A 17,781-nucleotide genomic window follows, 5' to 3' on the forward strand; every position below is an offset into this window, starting at 1 on the left:
AGAAAATGAAAATAAATGATAAAAATAAAAATAAAAGTGAGGATAATACAATGTGATGACAAGGATTGGTATTGAACACGGAATATCTGGTACAGGAAGATGGTTGCTGAGAGGTTCCCATCAAACCACGGGTCATAGTTAGAACATGGCGGCGGGCGTTGGTCGGAGGGGAACCACTTCATAGAAAACCAAACAGCTCAAAGCTGGAGCTCAAATCTTTGGTTTCCATTGATCCAAATTCATAAATCATTTTGCTTTCAGCCCTAGACATTTTGATCATATAGCTGCCCCCCCCCCCCCACTCCAATCTGGTTTAATTGTGTGAAGTCCTACAAATTTTAATTTTGATGGATATTACGAGTGGTTGAGAAATGTATTGATAATGGATGTTTTAAATCTCCTTTTTTTATATTATTAATATGTTCTGCTATTCTTAGTTTTAGTGTTCTTTTTGTTCTCCCCACATACTGTTTTTCACAGTCACATTCCAAAATATATATGATACAAAAGGAGTCATATATATTTTGGAATGTGACTGTGAAAAACAGTATGTGGGGAGAACAAAAAGAACACTAAAACTAAGAATAGCAGAACATATTAATAATATAAAAAAGGAGATTTAAAACATCCATTATCAATACATTTCTCAACCACTCATAATAGAGATCCATCAAAATTAAATTTGTAGGACTTCAAACATTTAAACCAGATTGGAGGGGGGGGGGTAGCTATATGATCAAAATGTCTAGGGCTGAGAGCAAAATGATTTATGAATTTGGATCAATGGAACCCAAAGGTTTGAACTCCAGCTTTGAGCTGTTTGGTTTTCTATGAAGTGGTTCCCCTCCGACCACCGCCCGCCGCCATGTTCTAACTATGTCGGCGGCCCGTGGTTTGATGGGAACCTCTCAGCAACCATCTTCCTGTACCAGATATTCCTTGTTCAATACCAATCCTTTTCATCACATTGTATTATCCTCACTTTTATTTTTATCATTCATTTTCATTTTCTCATCTTTATTCCTGTGTTCTCATCTGTTTCTTTTACCATCACATTTTCTTTACATTTTTTCCATACATACATTTTTATTTTATTTCATTTTTTTTTTCATTTATTCTTTATTTATTTTTTATTTATTTTTTTATTATTTATTTTTATATTTTTTCTATATATTATTCTTTTACCCATTTTTATTTTTATTTTATTTTTGATAATTACTACTGTTTCATTTGATTTATTTTTATGTATTTATTTATATTATATTTTTTTCATTTAATTATGTGATACTGAATCTATGTCCTTGCATATGTGTTCATTTAGTATAACAGTTTTTCACTATTGTACTGTTCACAGTGAATCTATGTATATTAGTCACAGTTAATTCATCTATTGTTTATTCCACATTGTTCCACTGCAAGCAACATGACCGATTTCACTACCAGGGTTAGCCAGGTGTGAATAGTGTCTTATCTAGTTATCCGATTTTTCCGAATAACTGCTAAAGAGCTGCTCCACTCCATAATTTTGTTAGACCTAAGAGACAATCCATTACAATCCAAAGACCGTGCTTTCTTAAATGTCACTAACCACTATCAGGTGTAAATTCATTATAAAAACAGCGTTATTACTAAATTTTATTATATACACATTTCTACTGAGGAAGGGATCGGAGGTTCATGTTTCCCAGCACCCCGAAATGCGTTTAGGAATAATGGTGTGGGCAAAGATAGATATAACAGCGTTTGCTCAGAAATTGTTTTTTAATTCAGAATATAAAATATATATAAATGAGTAAAACAGTAACAAAATATCACATTACACTGGCACTATCTGATGAAAATCTCACTGGGCCCACAGTGGTAACTGTGTGAACAGTGCCAGATTTCTAAACGCGTTTCGGGGTACTGGGAAACAAGGATACACATTTCTTATACACATTTCTACTGAGGAAGGGCTCGGAGGTCCTTGTTTCCCAGTAACCCAAAACGCGTTTAGAAATTAGGCACTGTTCACACAGTTACCACCAGTGTCCATCTGCAAACATCTTGGCAACAGAGGAGTTAAATCTGTCCTACTCCGCCCTGCCTGGCTGCAACTTTACCATCTACTGCATCGCATAGCCTCATCTCCTGCTTCCACGTGGGACGCCAATCCCGGATCTTCCATTGCTCCCGGCGTACCACCATCGCCAGACCCGTTGTCGCATCCGAGCCGACTGACACTCCTGCCGGAGTGCCAGACTAGTGCCATCTGTGCTAAGTCAGCCAGCGAACGAGGTCCCCAGCGCTGAAATTGCTGCATGCTCCTCCGCTATCGGACTTCACGGTACGCAACATCTATTTGCGCCCCCCTGCCAACGGGGCTGCTAAGGGAGACATACCAACTTGTGCCCCCCTCCATCTATTGGGGCACATGAGGAACACAAGGCTGCGACTCATCTATCATAATTCATCAAGCCAGAAGCAGTGGTGAGAGATACTCTGTATCATCCATTCATTAACTTTATTTATTTATTTATTTATTTATTTTTTTATGGACTTTATGTTACAATTATTTTGCCATAAACCCAAAAATCTATCCACACCTTTTGCAGATTTATTTTATTTTTGTTTTTTATCTGCAGACTTATGGACTTATTAGAATATTAATTTATTCACATATCTTTTTTAGATTTTGGATATCTCACTAGGGCCCAGTGAGATTTTCATCAGATAGTGCCAGTGTAATGTGATATTTTGTTACTGTTTTACTCATTTATATATATTTTATATTCTGAATTAAAAAACTATTTCTGAGCAAACGCTGTTATATCTATCTTTGCCCACACCATTATGCACCATTGGTGAGGTCCTAGAGGCATAAGCTATAGGTTTCCATTATTTTTCATTATTATTGCCGGTGGGGTCCGGCTTTAGCTTTAACTGCCTCGGTCCTTCTGTTGTGAGCTGCACCTTATTTTTAAGTTTGAGATTTGTAAATTACTTCTATTAAAAATTCTTAATCCTTCCAGTACTTATCAGCTGCTGTATGCTACAGAGGAAGTTCTTTTCTTTTTTCATTTCTTTTCTGTCTGACCACAGTGCTCTCTGCTGACCCCTCTGTCCATGTCAGGAATTGTCCAGAGCAGGAGCAAATCCCCATAGAAAACCTCTCCTGCTCTGTTTTTGTTGTTTTACACCAGAGTACCCCTTTAACCCCTTAATGACCGAGCCCATTTTCACCTCAAGGACCAGGCCAATATTATTTTTGCGTTTTCGTTTTTTCCTCCTCGCCTTCTAAAACCCATAACTCCTTTATATTTCCATCTACAGACCCATAAAAGGGCTTGTTTTTTGCATGACCAATTGTACTTTGTAATGAAACCTCTCATTTTACCATAAAATGTACGGCGAACCCCAAAAAAAAAATTTGGGGAGTAAATTTAAATGAAAAGCAAAACTTTGCACATTTTGGAGGGTTTTGTTTTCAAACTGCACCCTTTACGGTAAAAATGATAGGTGTTCTTTATTCTGTGGGTCAATATGATTACAATTATACCCATGGCTAGATACTTTTATATTTTTGTACCACTTAAAAAAATCTAAAAATTTTATACAAAAAGAGCAGAAGACCCCGGGAGACGGCTGGAGCTAGGTAAGGGGACCTCCGGCTGTCATGCTGGATGATCAGATCCCCACGGCAGCGCTGCGGGCGATCCAATCATCCAATCAAAGTGCCTCAATGCCGCAGATGCCGTGATCTGTATTGATCACGGCATCGGAGGGGTTAATGGCGGACATCTGCGCGGTCGCGAATGTCGGCCATTACCGGCGGGTCTCCGGCTGCTGCTAGCAGCCGGAACCTGCCGTGTATGACGCGAGCACCCTTCTGATGCTCGCGGTCATACACAGGACGTAAATGTATGTCCTGGTGCAGGAAGTCCCGCCAAACCAGGTCGTACATTTACGTCCGTGGTGGTTAAGGGGTTAATGAGTAATTTCAACTAATTTTTGTAATGTGTGTTTTTATTACACTTTTTTATGGTGGTGATTTGCTCCATTTTAAAGGGGATGTGCCAAATGTTGCGCCTTTTTAAAAAAGTAGCATTTTCATAAATTCCTGAGCACTGAAAAAACCTGACGTGCCACAGCCAAACACAGAAATGCGAGTATATGAAGTCGCAAAAAAAGTCACAAAAAACACACTGCGCCAAAATATTGAGACAATGTTACCCAAGAAAACAAGGGTAAAATGCATTATACATACCCCCTTAATTCATATGCAAAGCCACTTGACCATTGATATTAAAGAAAAGCACAGAAATACATAAAACACTTATCTGTTTGCCAAAATGGGTTATCATGGATTATAAATAAGGGTTCACTTCCTCTTTCTCTTCCCTTAAAACAGAATCACCCTTATCTATGGTTTGTGTCTCTATGATAAGTCGGCTCAGTTTTGACCCGTATGCGGTTTTGGACCGGACCTAAACCGCATGCGGGTCAAAACTGAGCCGACCGCAGTCACCGTTTGACTCCGGGCGGCTCATTAAAGTAAATGGAATCACGGGCTGATCCGGCCAGGGTACGGGAGCGCCCGGTTTGCCCCTCCCCCTGCCAGATCCGGCACCCGTATGTACAAAACGTGGTGTGAATGCACCCTAAATGAGATGTTGAGTCTGACACAAAACATATTGGAGGCAAAGTTGCATGTCTAAACTCTTCATTCTTATCTTATGTTTTTTGTTCTAGTGATTCCCATCCTTCTCATAGGGGATTCACTAATGACTGATAAAGTATTTTCTATACAGACACATATCATTCACACCCTGCACAGACTCTCTTGACTAGCGTGACTCTCTTAAAATGTGTTTTTTGTCGAAATGAAATCATATTGGAAGGACACAGATAGAACTATTTCTCTTTTATTAGCATTCACTTTATTCACTTTAGGTATTCCATATAAAACATTTCCCATGAGAAATTCCAGTGTATGATTCCAAAAAGAACAGTCTCAAAGCATATAATCATGTAGATATGTAAAAAAATAAGATCTTCAGGGAGAGGGGCCAGCACAGTTTTTACAGTCACAACTCATGTATACGGAACCTTTTCCAGCATGCTCCTTACCTTTCCCCCATCAATAATACTCCAAACAGTAATAATACCCTCCCCAACGCCCCCCCCCCCCCCCCCAATGTGTCAGTGCTGTAAATTGGGCACGTAAGTGGGCTTGGGGGGAATGGGGTAGGTAGAGCACTTCAGTTAGTAAACAGGTTGCCCCATTACATAGTTTCTCACACTAGGTAGGTGCCTGGGGAGGTATTCCTCATTATATCGGTACCCAGTAAGTTTTTACTCATATATATGCCCCCAATAGGTAGTTGGTAGTCCCTAGGTAGAAAGCCCCAGTACATAGTTTCTGTAGTATGTGGGCCCCCCAGAAAATAGTTTTAAATAATGTAGTGGCCACTCATAAGTCTACAAAAGTGGGCTAGGAGCTGCTAGAGCCAGAAATTACATATCAGCACTTGTTTCTATGGCCTATTACAACATGCGTCAAGGGCCTCACAAATAAAAAAATAAAAAACACTTGATCTGTGTGTTAGGTGTACGTCCCCTATTACATAAGGAGATGTACGGCCAACAAACACCAATTTTTAAGCAGGGCAAGACTAAATGATCAGCCGACAGACGATCATTTGCTTATTCATCAGCTGATCACTGGCCACATTACACAGGGAGATATTACCCTGTTTGGCTGATAATTCTCCATTTAATAAGGCAAAAGAACATTTCTTATGGCCTTCCTGCAGTAAAAATCTATTGTGATTGTGTTGAACAAAGCGATATATTTTATACATTCATTTTGTGCAATAGAGTAAGGAACTGGCACACCTGCCTCTTTCCTCTCTGCTCCAATATGTATTGATAATATTCACAGTTATTTTATAGCAAAAAAAAAAAACATTCTATATTGAACCCATCGTCAAGGAGTTGAATGAAGGGTTTTTGAATAATGTACATGGGAAAAAACTCCCCCCCCCCTCCCTAAAATCACCATCAGATAAATAGTATCCTGAAAGCCTAAACATGACATGCTATACTTTCTTGAAAAACTGAGAAATTTCATTCTTTACTTGTTTTCCCACCAGCACATAAACTATGGGATTCAAGAAAGTGTTAGTAGCGGCTATGCTGGATAACAGAGGTAAAACTGAAATAACTGTAAACATTAGAGAGAGCTCCAAAGTATAAGCAGCCACCAAGATAATAATCTGGGCTAACACTAATGGAACCCTGGTACAGAAGAAGGCCAGCATTGCTGCAATCACCACTCTGTACAGTCTAGATGATTCTGTCTTCTGGGAATTCTTCACATGAAGAGCAATGACAATATTGGAGGTCAGGATAACACAGAGAGGAATAAAGCAACCTATCACTGCAAGTGGAATTACAAGAGCCGTTGTTGTAGACAGAACGTTTGACCACTCTGTGGCATGTCCCAATTCTTCCCAGCTTCCATCACATATGTTACGTGGAAAACTCCTCCACGCTTCACTCATATTTTTATCAGTACGTGAATACGCTATGACAGTAAGATCATCAGAAAACAGAAAGCACTGAGGCACTTCACCAAAGTAATGTATATCACTGTATATGATGGCCGGAATGCTACAGATGGTCGATGACAACCAGATAAGTGTACAAACACTATAACCAAATTTCCGGGAAATGAACTTTAGATGCCATATTGGTTTAGCTACAGCCAAGGCACGGTCAATATTTAATGCTGTGAGGATGTAAATGCTGGCATACATATTAACAAATGTATAGAAATTGTAGACTTTGCACATAGTGGATCCATATGGCCATCTTGCCAATAATATGGACACAGCATGAAATGGTAGAAGCAGAAGAAAGATGAAATCTGCTACAGCCAAGTTCAGGAACCAGACGTGAGATTTGTTCTTCTTCCTTAAGAATGCAGTGACAAAGATGACAATAATATTGCCGACATATCCGATGATGCACGTCAATATGGACAGCACGAAGCAGGAGAACTGGACAGCTGTGGGGTGGCTTGTGCTAGGAGATAAGGCCAGTAGTTGTGGGTCGTTGAATATGTCCCAGAGCAAGTAACATATACTTGTACCTAATTCATCATTCATATTTATAATCTGCAGGACAGAAACAAAACACCGCCACTGTTATCACTGGTTTCATTAAATCACTTGAATGCTTATAGTTAAAGGATTTGTATAAGGTTAGGTTTCCACACAGGTCTTTTCTGTCATTTTACGGAAAATTGCCATCGCTGTTTTTGAACCAAAGCCCGAAGTTTATTCGAAAGGAATGGGAAATGTAAAGGAAAGGCTTATACTTCCCCTTCCTATTGGATCCACTTCTGACTTTGGCTCAAGGACTGCAGTGGCAGTATTCCAAAGATGCCAGAAAAAAAAACTGTTGGGAAACCTAGTCTGAGAGAAGAAAGAATAACCATCTGCTTTTATTCCAGAAACCACACCACTGTTTTCATTAGTGTCCAATAATCAAGAAAAGTGGAAAATGAAATGTGTGGCCAACATCCCAGGAAGATGATAGAATCAGGAAATCTTTATAATATAAATCAAAAGGTTACATAATTTTGCATGTGTCCACAATTACCTTACCGCTAATTTAATTAAAAACTCTAATTTCTCTTGAAATGAATCCAACACAATTTCAAGGACTGAAAAGGCTTCCTATAAATAACAATTATTGGGTGTCCAAAGATATGGGCCAAGGTGATGTGTTGGCGGGCATAATGTTAAATGGGCACTCTCATTAAAACAAATTATTGCTATTGCACTCCTTATGATAAATAAAAAATATTTCTAATATACTTTGTTTAAAAAAAATGAAGTTTTATATGTTTTATTTGTGCTTAAAAATGCTCATTTACCCCATCTCAGACACAGACTTTGGACCGAAGCCCATACAAAGGAAGTGCAGCCTGGAGTGCTGAGGGGGGGGGGTGTCTAGCCTCATCCAATCATAGCTCCTCTCACACTTAACTGCCATATGCTGTTGGTTGGACACCCCCCCCCCTCAGCACTCCAGGCTGCACTTCCTGTGTTTGGGCTTCAGTCCAAAGTCTGTGTATGAGATGGGGCAAAATGTGCTCTTGAGCTTTTTTAAGCACAAATAAAACATAGAAAACTTCATTTTTTTTAAACAAAATATATTAGAAATCTTTTTTATTTACCATAAGGAGTGCAATAGCAAAAATTTTTTTAATGAGAGCTACCATTTTATGTCATCTTTGCTCCACCGTTTCTTGACAATGTCACAAAGGGGAGAGGCACAGTCAGTACCACATAAAGCGGGTAAACTGGATTAAAATTATGTATTAATCACCCAGATCAGTGATGTCTCTCCGGAGATATACAATGTAATAGCCTTCATTGCTAATATGCTAATCGCCAGCTTTGTGCAATGGGGTCACGAACTTGCATCCCCACATACCGATTAGGTAGGTAATAAGTGCCTCCTCCAGGTGAAGTGTCCCCACGGACTATGGGAAAGATTTATCACAACCTGTCCAGAGGAACCAATAAGATTGCTTCTTTCATATTTCAAAATGAAAGAAGCAACCTGATTGGTTGCTATGGGTAACTCAGCAAAGTTTCCTCTGGACAGGTTTTGATAAATCTCCCACTATGAGTGTGCAAGTTTTGCTGCACCATCTCCTCCTGTGAGGTGGTCACCACTAGAGCATTTGCTTCACTAACAATACCCTGTAAAAGTTATTGTCCCGTACTTCTGAGGTGAGGCCTGTCACTCACATTTGACCCCGATTTCATGTGGATATCTTGTGCTGCCTTATTTTATAGCATGTCACAAGTCTAAGACACTGAGAAGGAGCCAAGCCAATCTTAATTTTGAGGAGATGGTTCGCCCCAGAAAGCCAATGAGTGGCAGAATGCAATAGAACAAATTAGAAGTTTTGAGGCCATTTACCATGGAGGGAAAAAGAATGGGTCAAGAATGGTAAATGAGTGGAGGAAATGGGGGGAGACCACCTAGCAGGTGGTAAGGGGGAGGGGATGGGAAGGAGGATGGGGGGAAGGGTTGCTGTAAAATATTGTTCTTAAGTAATGTTTGTAAAATTTTGTGATACCTAATAAAAACTTGGAATATAAAAGAAAAAAAAAAAAGAGAGAAGGAGCCAAGCCTAGGACAGGACAAAGGCACAGGCTTAGTTATGGGGACTGACAATCTGAGGAGCAGCTGTGGCAACCACTCTGTGGGATATCTGTGATCGGTGTAGTGAAGAAAACGGTTCCCTGAAGAGAAATGTGTCCAAGCAGCTGATCAGAAATGCTGAGTCATCAAAGCCACTGTGATTGGCTGAGACACGCACACCTGCCCCATACTATTGTTTGGTGGGGGAGGTGTACAGCCTCACTCTGCTCAGTATTTCACAGCACGTCCCTGGACACATTTCAGTACACCCCGATCTCCATGCTTTATTAAAGTGGAGAGATTGGGGCATAGATGCGGGGATCCTGAGCACATTTCTCTACATCTGCTTCTCTACCCCCACTCGACCACGCTCTCACAACGGGATGTACACCATTTCTTCCCACTGTGAGAGTGGAGAGATTGGAGTAGAGAGCACTACATTCTTTGCTATGGGCACATGAATCTCCGGTGCTCCTTTCATTAGAATCTATGCTCCACATCTCACAGCGATGCGCTGCTGCTGACAGGTTGCTTTCATTTCAATCTCCGCTTTGGGCATATTCTTTCCAGCTAAGTAGCAGAGATCTCGGGTGCATTTACCAGCGCTGTCGCGGGGATCTTGGGAACATTTCACAGCACTGCTCTGCTCACATATTTCTAGAAACCCAGCTGCTCCTCAACGATGTCCACAAGAAATGTGCAGCACTGGGAAATGTTCCCCTAGGCAGCTATGTGAAATGTGCCCCAAGATCCCTCGAGTCAGTGGTGAAGAAATCTGCACAGAATGGAGCCTGTCAGCGGCGGAGCAATGCTATGAAATGTGGAGCATAATTGTAAGGAAAGCAGCAGAGATCTGTATTCGTGATCCCCGCATCAGGGTGTAGTGAAATGTGTCCTCTCTACCCCGATCTCTTCACTCTCTCAGCATGGAGATAGTTGGTCACATCCCACTGTCCGAGAGTGTGGCATCGGGGTGTAGAGAAATGTGTCCAAGCTGCTACCAAATACTGAGCAGAGCGAGACTGCACACCCCCTGAACAACCAATAGTATAGGGTGGGTGTGTGTGTCTCAGCCAATCACAGTGGCTTTGCTGACTCAGCATTTCTCATCAGCTGCTTGGACACATTTCTCTTCAGGGAACCGTTTTCCTCACTACACTGGCGTAAAGGTGGCATCTGAAGAGCTTTTTTTGACAGATACTCTGAAGGAACATCTAAGGCTTAGACCAGTGTTTCCCCACCAGTGTGCCTCCAGCTGTTGCAAATCGACAACTCCCAGCATGCCTGGACAGCCTTCGGCTGTCCGGGCATGCTGGGAGTTGTCGTTATGCAACAGCTGGAAGTACACTGATTAGAAAACACTGGCTAAGGGTGCATTTACACCACGTTTTTGCAATACACTTCCTGTATATGTTTTCAATGTGAAAACCGTACGGAACATATTGAAAACCGTGTGCTTTGACTTTCCATTGAAAACTGTATGCCAAACCATGCATCCGGTTGCATCCGTTTTGCGTCTTGTACGGTTTTGTGTTATTTTAACATTGGAGTCAATGGGAACCGTACAGAACCGCAAACGGTTCCCTCCAGTTTGCACCATACGGTTTTTGACTTTTTCTTATAAAACATATACAGGTTTTTTCTTATAAAACATATGCAACCAGACATCCTTTTTCAAACCGTATACGTTTTTTAACCGTATATGGGTTAAAATTTTTACACACATTTTGATACAGTCTAGTCTGGTTTTGAGGAACCCGTTTTTCATCAAAAACCTGATACGGGAACTGTATTGCAAAAATGTGCTGTGAATGCAGCCTTGGTCACTTTGGTAGTTTGGTAGTATATTCAGTGATTACAGTGTGGCATCATTATATTCAGGGGCACAGTGTCTGGAAGTATTATTTTAATTATTGTATTTATTTAAAGGAACAGAATGCACTGTCATAGTGAGGAGCCATCTGGGCGTCAAGTTCTGCAGAGAGAAGATTTTGCTGGATGAAGTCCTGGCGGTATGTACCTTCTGAATTAGATAAGGAAAGACTATAGAGAAGACATCACCTGTAGTCACTGATATCATTGTGTATTCTCCTCACTATAGAGAGGACATCACCGGTAGTCACTGATATCATCGTGTATTCTCCTCACTACAGAAAAGACGTCACCTGTAGTCACTGATATCATTGTGAATTCTCCTCACTATAGAGAAGACATCACCTGTAGTCACTGATATAATTTTGTATTCTCCTCACTATAGAGAAGACGTCACTTGTAGTCACTAATATCATTGTGTATTCTCCTCACTATGGAGAAGACATCACCTGTAGTCACTAATATCATTGTGTATTCTTCTCACTATAGAGAAGCAATCACCTGTATTCATTGATATCATTGTGTATTCTCCTCCCTATAGAGAAGACGTCACCTGTAGTCACTGATATCATTGTGTATTCTCCTCACTATAGAGAAGAAATCACCTGTAATCACTGATATCATTGTGTATTCTCCTCACTATAGAGAAGACGTCACCTGTAGTCAATGATATCATTGTGTTTTCTTCTCACTATAGAGAAGACGTCACCTGTAGTCACTGATATCATTGTGTATTCTCCTCACTATAGAGAAGACGTCACCTGTAGTCACTGATATCATTGTGTATTCTCCTCACTATAGAGAAGACATCACCTGTAGTCACTGATATCATTGTGTATTCTCCTCACTATAGAGAAGACGTCACCTGTAGTCAATGATATCATTGTGTATTCTCCTGACTATAGAGAAGACATCACCTGTAGTCACTGATATCATTGTGTATTCTCCTCACTATAGAGAAGACGTCACCTGTAGTCAATGATATCATTGTGTTTTCTTCTCACTATAGAGAAGAAATCACCTGTAATCACTGATATCATTGTGTATTCTCCTCACTAAAGAGAAGACGTCACTTGTAATCACTTATATTATTGTGTATTCTCCTCACTATAGAGAAGACGTCACCTGTAGTCACTGATATCATTGTGTATTCTCCTCACTATAGAGAAGACGTCACCTGTAGTCACTGATATCATTGTGTATTCTCCTCACTATAGAGAAGATTTCACCTGTAGTCACTGATATCAATGTGTATTCTCCTCACTATAGAGAAGACGTCACCTGTAGTCACTGATATCATTGGGTATTATCCTCACTATAGAGAAGACGTCACCTGTAGTCACTGATATCATTGTGTATTCTCCTCACTATAGAGAAGACGTCACCTGTAATCACTGATATCATTGGGTATTCTCCTGACTATAGAGAAGACATCACCTGTAGTCACTGATATCATTGTGTATTCTCCTCACTATAGAGAAGACGTCACCTGTAGTCAATGATATCATTGTGTTTTCTTCTCACTATAGAGAAGACGTCACCTGTAGTCACTGATATCATTGTGTATTCTCCTTACTATGTCCCATCATAGCTGGAGTCACTTGTGAGTTCTGCAGTTATGATGGACGAAAAAACAACTCCCAGCATCCCCTCACCACTGCTAAGGTCATACTGGGAGCTGTAGTTTTACATGATAAAACATCTTTAGCACTTCGTGGGAATTGGCATATTTGATTATTATACTGGAAATAATTTTCTGCAACGCACTGCACCACTGGCGTCCATCACAACAGGCTATAAAATTACTTTGGGAGGGTTGTATGAGGTGACACCATTTTCTACCACAGCGGGTGACACCAGTCCTAGCAAAGCCACTGCAGATAGGAAGATATGGAGGAGACTTGTACTTTTCCATTGTCAAAATTTTAATGAAAATGTGCAGGTGAAACAGTCTGGCACAGTTTTTTTACCAATTAAAAATGTTTATTATTTTTTTTTTCTGCTTAAATTTGCAACTTACATTTTATGTTATTTAAAAAAAAAAAAAAAAGTATTTTTGGAATATGTGAACCTTTTAAAGAGGTAATCAATACCTCCCAAATACTTATCCTTTCCACTTACCTGAGATGTCAAGTCCTCTAATACTAAAATCTCTGCAGTACAATCTTCAGTACAGAGTGCCCTGTAATGGATACTAAAGACAGGCATAACATTAAAGGCATATTATAATACAAATTTACCTAGTTCTATCCACAAGATATGGTATGAGATGGTAGATCGAGTGTGTGTGTGTGGAGGGGGGTTGTAATAACATAGTACTGAACCGTACAGAGCGATCTATTGAGAAATATAAAAAAAATGTGTAAAAAAATATATGAAAGCCCCCTTAATTAATAAATATAAAAATCACCCACCTTTTTACTTTGAAAAAAAAATAACTATTATAAAAAATATTTGGTATCACTGTGTGCATGAATGTCTAAACTATTAAAATATTAAGTTAAATAAATATTAAATGTCAGAATTGCTAATTTTTGGTCCTGTTATATGTCAGAAGAAAAAAATTATAAAAAGAGATTTTTGGTCACATTTTTTAACAATTATTTTGAGAAAAAAAGTTTAACTTTTTTTTTTAAATTAGTACAATAATAGATAAACATGTAAACATGTGAATGGTTGTAATTGAATTGACCCACAGAATAAAGAGAACATGTCAGTTTTACTATGAAGTGCACTACATAAAAACGAAACCCTCCAAAAGTTGCAAACTTGCGTTCTTTGCTATACATTTTATGGAAAAATGAAAGATGTCATTGTGAAGCATAATTGATGCTGCAAAAAACAAGCCCTATGGCTCCTTGGATAGAAAAAGAGTTATAGCTCTTAGAAGAAGAGGAAAAACAAATGCAAAAATTAAACCTGGCTCTGTCCCTAAGGGGTTAACGAGCTGTGGTAAAGTGAAAGCTGAGCTGTGATTGGTTGCTGTGGGTACTCCCCAGTTTTTCTCTCACACATTTTAAAGGGGTATTTCTGGAAAAAAACTTTTTTTATACATCTGTGGTGACCACGGGTGTTATCCTCGACCGCCACTACGCTGGGGTTAGTTACTTGGTTCTTGGGGGTATAAACCCAGGGTCGGATGGTATTAACCCTTAATGTCTCGTGACGCCACTGTAGTCTTGGTAGCTCCCGGGTTACTACAGGTCCGGGGAACTCCGTCTCCCCACAGGCTAGCAAGGAAAGAATGGACTCCACACTAGGTTGCAGTTTACCGGAGGCTTTACTAACTTGAAGATAGGTGGTACAATCTTCACAGCGCTCAACCAAATCTCCCAAAAGATTAACAGACAGCTTGCAGGGCCTGGACTTTATATTGCATATGAGTTTGGTTTCTCTGGCCGGACTAGGAATTTTAGGCCTGCGCTATATTAGGCTTGCGATTAAAGTCTTTTGTAGTCTCGAGATTAAAGTCACTTACTGAAGTGTCGGTAAATTGTGGCTTTTCGCCGGAATTCAATGGATTCTCCTTTAGAAGTCCTCTGATTAAGGCTAAAGTAAAGACTTGGTATTATTTGGGGTTACTTCATGCTCTTTCTTATCTCTCCTCGGTGGGTACCCTCTGCGGGTTATCCTATTCTGCGGATTCTCTACGTCAGAACACTACCACACTCTCTCTCTCTCTCTCCGTCAGAACACTCACTACAGGAAATGCCACCCCTTATAAGGGAAGGCTAAACTACAGCCCATTGGCCAGGCAGCTGTGGATCATAGAGTTGTCTGTATCCCCTTTAGGAGTTACAATAAAGTTACATATAAATAACAGCATAACATAACATTCTGCACAAAAGTCTAGTCTAGCTCTCTGTCCTCCACTCTCATATACCCTGACTAGACATGAGGTTGCTAGGAAACATACTTAAAGCTACAGATACCCAATAATGGATTACTAAGTTATAACAGTGCAAAATATACATTAGAAATGGTTGAGTCCCTGCAGGGGAGCCCCCAGGACACTGGAGGTCTCAATCTGACAGGGCCTACAATACCTTGAGATAATATACCTGTACTGGGACACCACACATCAACTGGCTCCAGAAAGTTAAACAGATTTGTAAATGACTTCTATTAAAAAAATCTTAATCCTTCCATTAATTATCATCTGCTGAAGTTGAGTTGTTCTTTTCTGTCTGGCAACAGTGCTCTCTGCTGACATCTCTGCTTGCCTCGGGAACTGCACAGAGTAGAAGAGGTTTGCTATGGGGATTTGCTTTTACTCTGGACAGTTCCCGAGAAAGGTGTCATAAGAGAGCACTTAGACTGAAAAGAACAACTCAACTTCAGCAGCTCATAAGTACTGAAATTATTAAGATTTTTTTTAAAGAGTTTACAAATCTGTTTAATTTTCTTGAGCCAGTTGATATATAAAAAAAAGTTTTCCCTGGATAACCCCTTTAATAAACCAAAATAAATCTGTGTGGAGTTTCACAATAAACCATTCATGCTGGGCCACAAACAACATGTGTATTCACTTAGATAACACTTCCATAGAAGAATACTCTGTTGTAAAATCTTCAACATCTAAGGAAAACTGTTTGTCTACAGATATTTACACCCTTTCTTATGGACTATAGAAAAGTGATTACATATAGTTAACTATGACAAATGTCAATCTAAAATCAGTAGCTCAAGTGACAACAGTTCATATCTATCTATCTAAGTAAGAGAGGCAGAGGCAGCACAACCAAACGTAATCCAAAGTACAATGGGGTGCAAGTAGGCAAATCACCGATCTCTATGTCAAACCAACAGATAGTAATTCAGTCTTGCGATTTGACAGTTGTCATCCACGGCCCATGAGGTCTTTCCCCTCCAGCCAAATGATGCGGGCATGACGCATCATGGGAGTGGAGAGGAGTATTGAACCTGTCTTTGACCGGATTAATTCTAATTTTACAAAGAGGGGTTATCCCACAGCATTATTACAACAAAGTAAAGATAAAACTATGAGACTTGATCATAATGAACTTATAACACCATCTAATCCAGTTCAAAGGCCTTCCAGAGTTGCATTCATAAGTACATATAACTCCAAATCAAACACCATTGCCAGGGTGATTCGCAGACTCTGGGCTATAGTTAAAGAATGTTTTCCCAAGATAACTGAATTTCAATGTCTACCTCTAATGTTTCTTATCGAAAAAATCCCAGCCTGAAAGACAGATTGGTGAAAACCGACGTACGGGGTACGACAGAAATACATCACTGTGATGCAAAAAGGGTAATGTCCATGTCTCTCATGTATTAACTGCCCGTGTATGAACAAAAGTACTTCATTTCGCAACCCGAGCAAAGGGAAAGAACATCAAATACGGTTTTATTTGACATGCAAATCTGATTTCGTAGTATATGTACTGTCCTGCCCTTGTCAACTTCTTTATGTGGGGGAAACCATGTTGGATTTTCGGACCCGCCTCAATCAACACCGGTATTCCATAAAAAAGGCGCGTATGGATTTACCGTTGTCTAAACATTTTATTGAGGTGGGACATACAGAAAACTATTTACGGTATACTTTAAATACATTTTTTTTTTTAAGAGCCAAGGCAAGTGCTCTCTATCACCCAAAGTGCAAGAAAAAGTGCAAACGTGTCACACTAAAAAAACATGCACAAAGGATGCAGTCTATCGCTAAGCCCTTCTCCGACAGGAGAGAGGCCCCCCAACAAACCTACCCTTCACCTTCGGGCCAAAAGGCACCTGCAAGGATCCAGGTTCGATGCCCCTTTTTGCTGAAGCTACTAAGGGGCCAAAAATGCTCCTGGCTTCAACCTAGGCATTAGCCAAGGAGCTGTATACTGGTGGCATCTTGACCAAAGCCAAGATGCCCAGGGGTTGCAGGGAGGTGAGGAACCTAATGGCCACATACACCTCCCCTAGACCGCCAGGAGGGACACCCAGAAGGGCTACCGCATCCTGCCAATCCTGTGTATAAAACAACATGTAAAAGTGGCACAGTGACAAAACGCAAAAAATAAATAAGTGGATAAATGCAGATATACTGCCCAGTCATCCAGTCGGATCTATAAAAATTTCCCGGATCCTAGCCAGAAGGCCGGGATACCAAAGGTGAGTGCCAAAGGTGAAGAGTAATGGTGCAGTGCTTTCACTCAGTGAGTTATAACACCCAGTGAGTTTCAGCACCTCAGGGTCAACACTCCCCAAGGCACAGAAGTACCTCAGCTCTACACCCCTCTACCTCATGGCGAGACCGGGAGGAAGCATGTCACATCAGGGTAGCCGTCAAGCTGATTCCTCAGAACCAGCCCCAGTACGCCTACCTCCTACCATGCAGCACCCATCCCCACCAGCTCAATACCGGCCATTCGGGTCACCGGCATAAACTGATAAGAACAGATACTACACTTGATCTTAGCCAAAAGGCCGAGAAGCGATAGTAGAAAAAAAAACGCGGCACACAAAAAAGTGACTTGAGTGTAAAAAAAAAAAAGTGCTATTTATTCCTTCTTTAGCAAGGTATACAAAAAGTGCAACATTTCGGTAGTCTCACACCACCATCTTCATGCCTTAAGATGGTGGTGTGAGACTACCGAAACGTTGCACTTTTTGTATATCTTGCTAAAGATGGAAAAAATAACATTTTTTTTTTGCACTCACGTCACTTTTTTGTGTGCTGCGGTTTTT

At 40.3% G+C, this 17,781-nt stretch overlaps 1 protein-coding gene and 1 pseudogene across 1 annotated transcript; both read right to left on the bottom strand.

The window, feature by feature from the left end:
• Positions 1-5,105: 5,105 nt before the first annotated feature.
• LOC130284763 (chemerin-like receptor 1) lies at positions 5,106-13,266 on the bottom strand. Its single transcript, XM_056535486.1, has 2 exons — positions 13,201-13,266; positions 5,106-7,160 (listed from the first exon to the last, which is right to left on the bottom strand). The coding sequence occupies exon 2, from the start codon at positions 7,149-7,151 to the stop codon at positions 6,081-6,083; it is 1,071 nt and encodes a 356-aa protein (XP_056391461.1). The 5' UTR covers positions 7,152-7,160; positions 13,201-13,266; the 3' UTR covers positions 5,106-6,080.
• A 4,101-nt stretch (positions 13,267-17,367) lies between these two features.
• On the bottom strand, positions 17,368-17,532 carry LOC130289977 (U2 spliceosomal RNA; annotated as a pseudogene).
• Between the last annotated feature and the right edge of the window lie 249 nt (positions 17,533-17,781).

This window comes from Hyla sarda, chromosome 8, assembly GCF_029499605.1.
Source record: "Hyla sarda isolate aHylSar1 chromosome 8, aHylSar1.hap1, whole genome shotgun sequence".
Taxonomy (NCBI): Eukaryota; Metazoa; Chordata; class Amphibia; order Anura; family Hylidae; genus Hyla; species Hyla sarda.

Coding starts and splice junctions, on each gene's coding strand:
- LOC130284763 (XM_056535486.1), bottom strand. CDS start 7,151: ATGAATGATGAATTAGGTACAAGTATATGTTACTTGCTCTGGGACATA.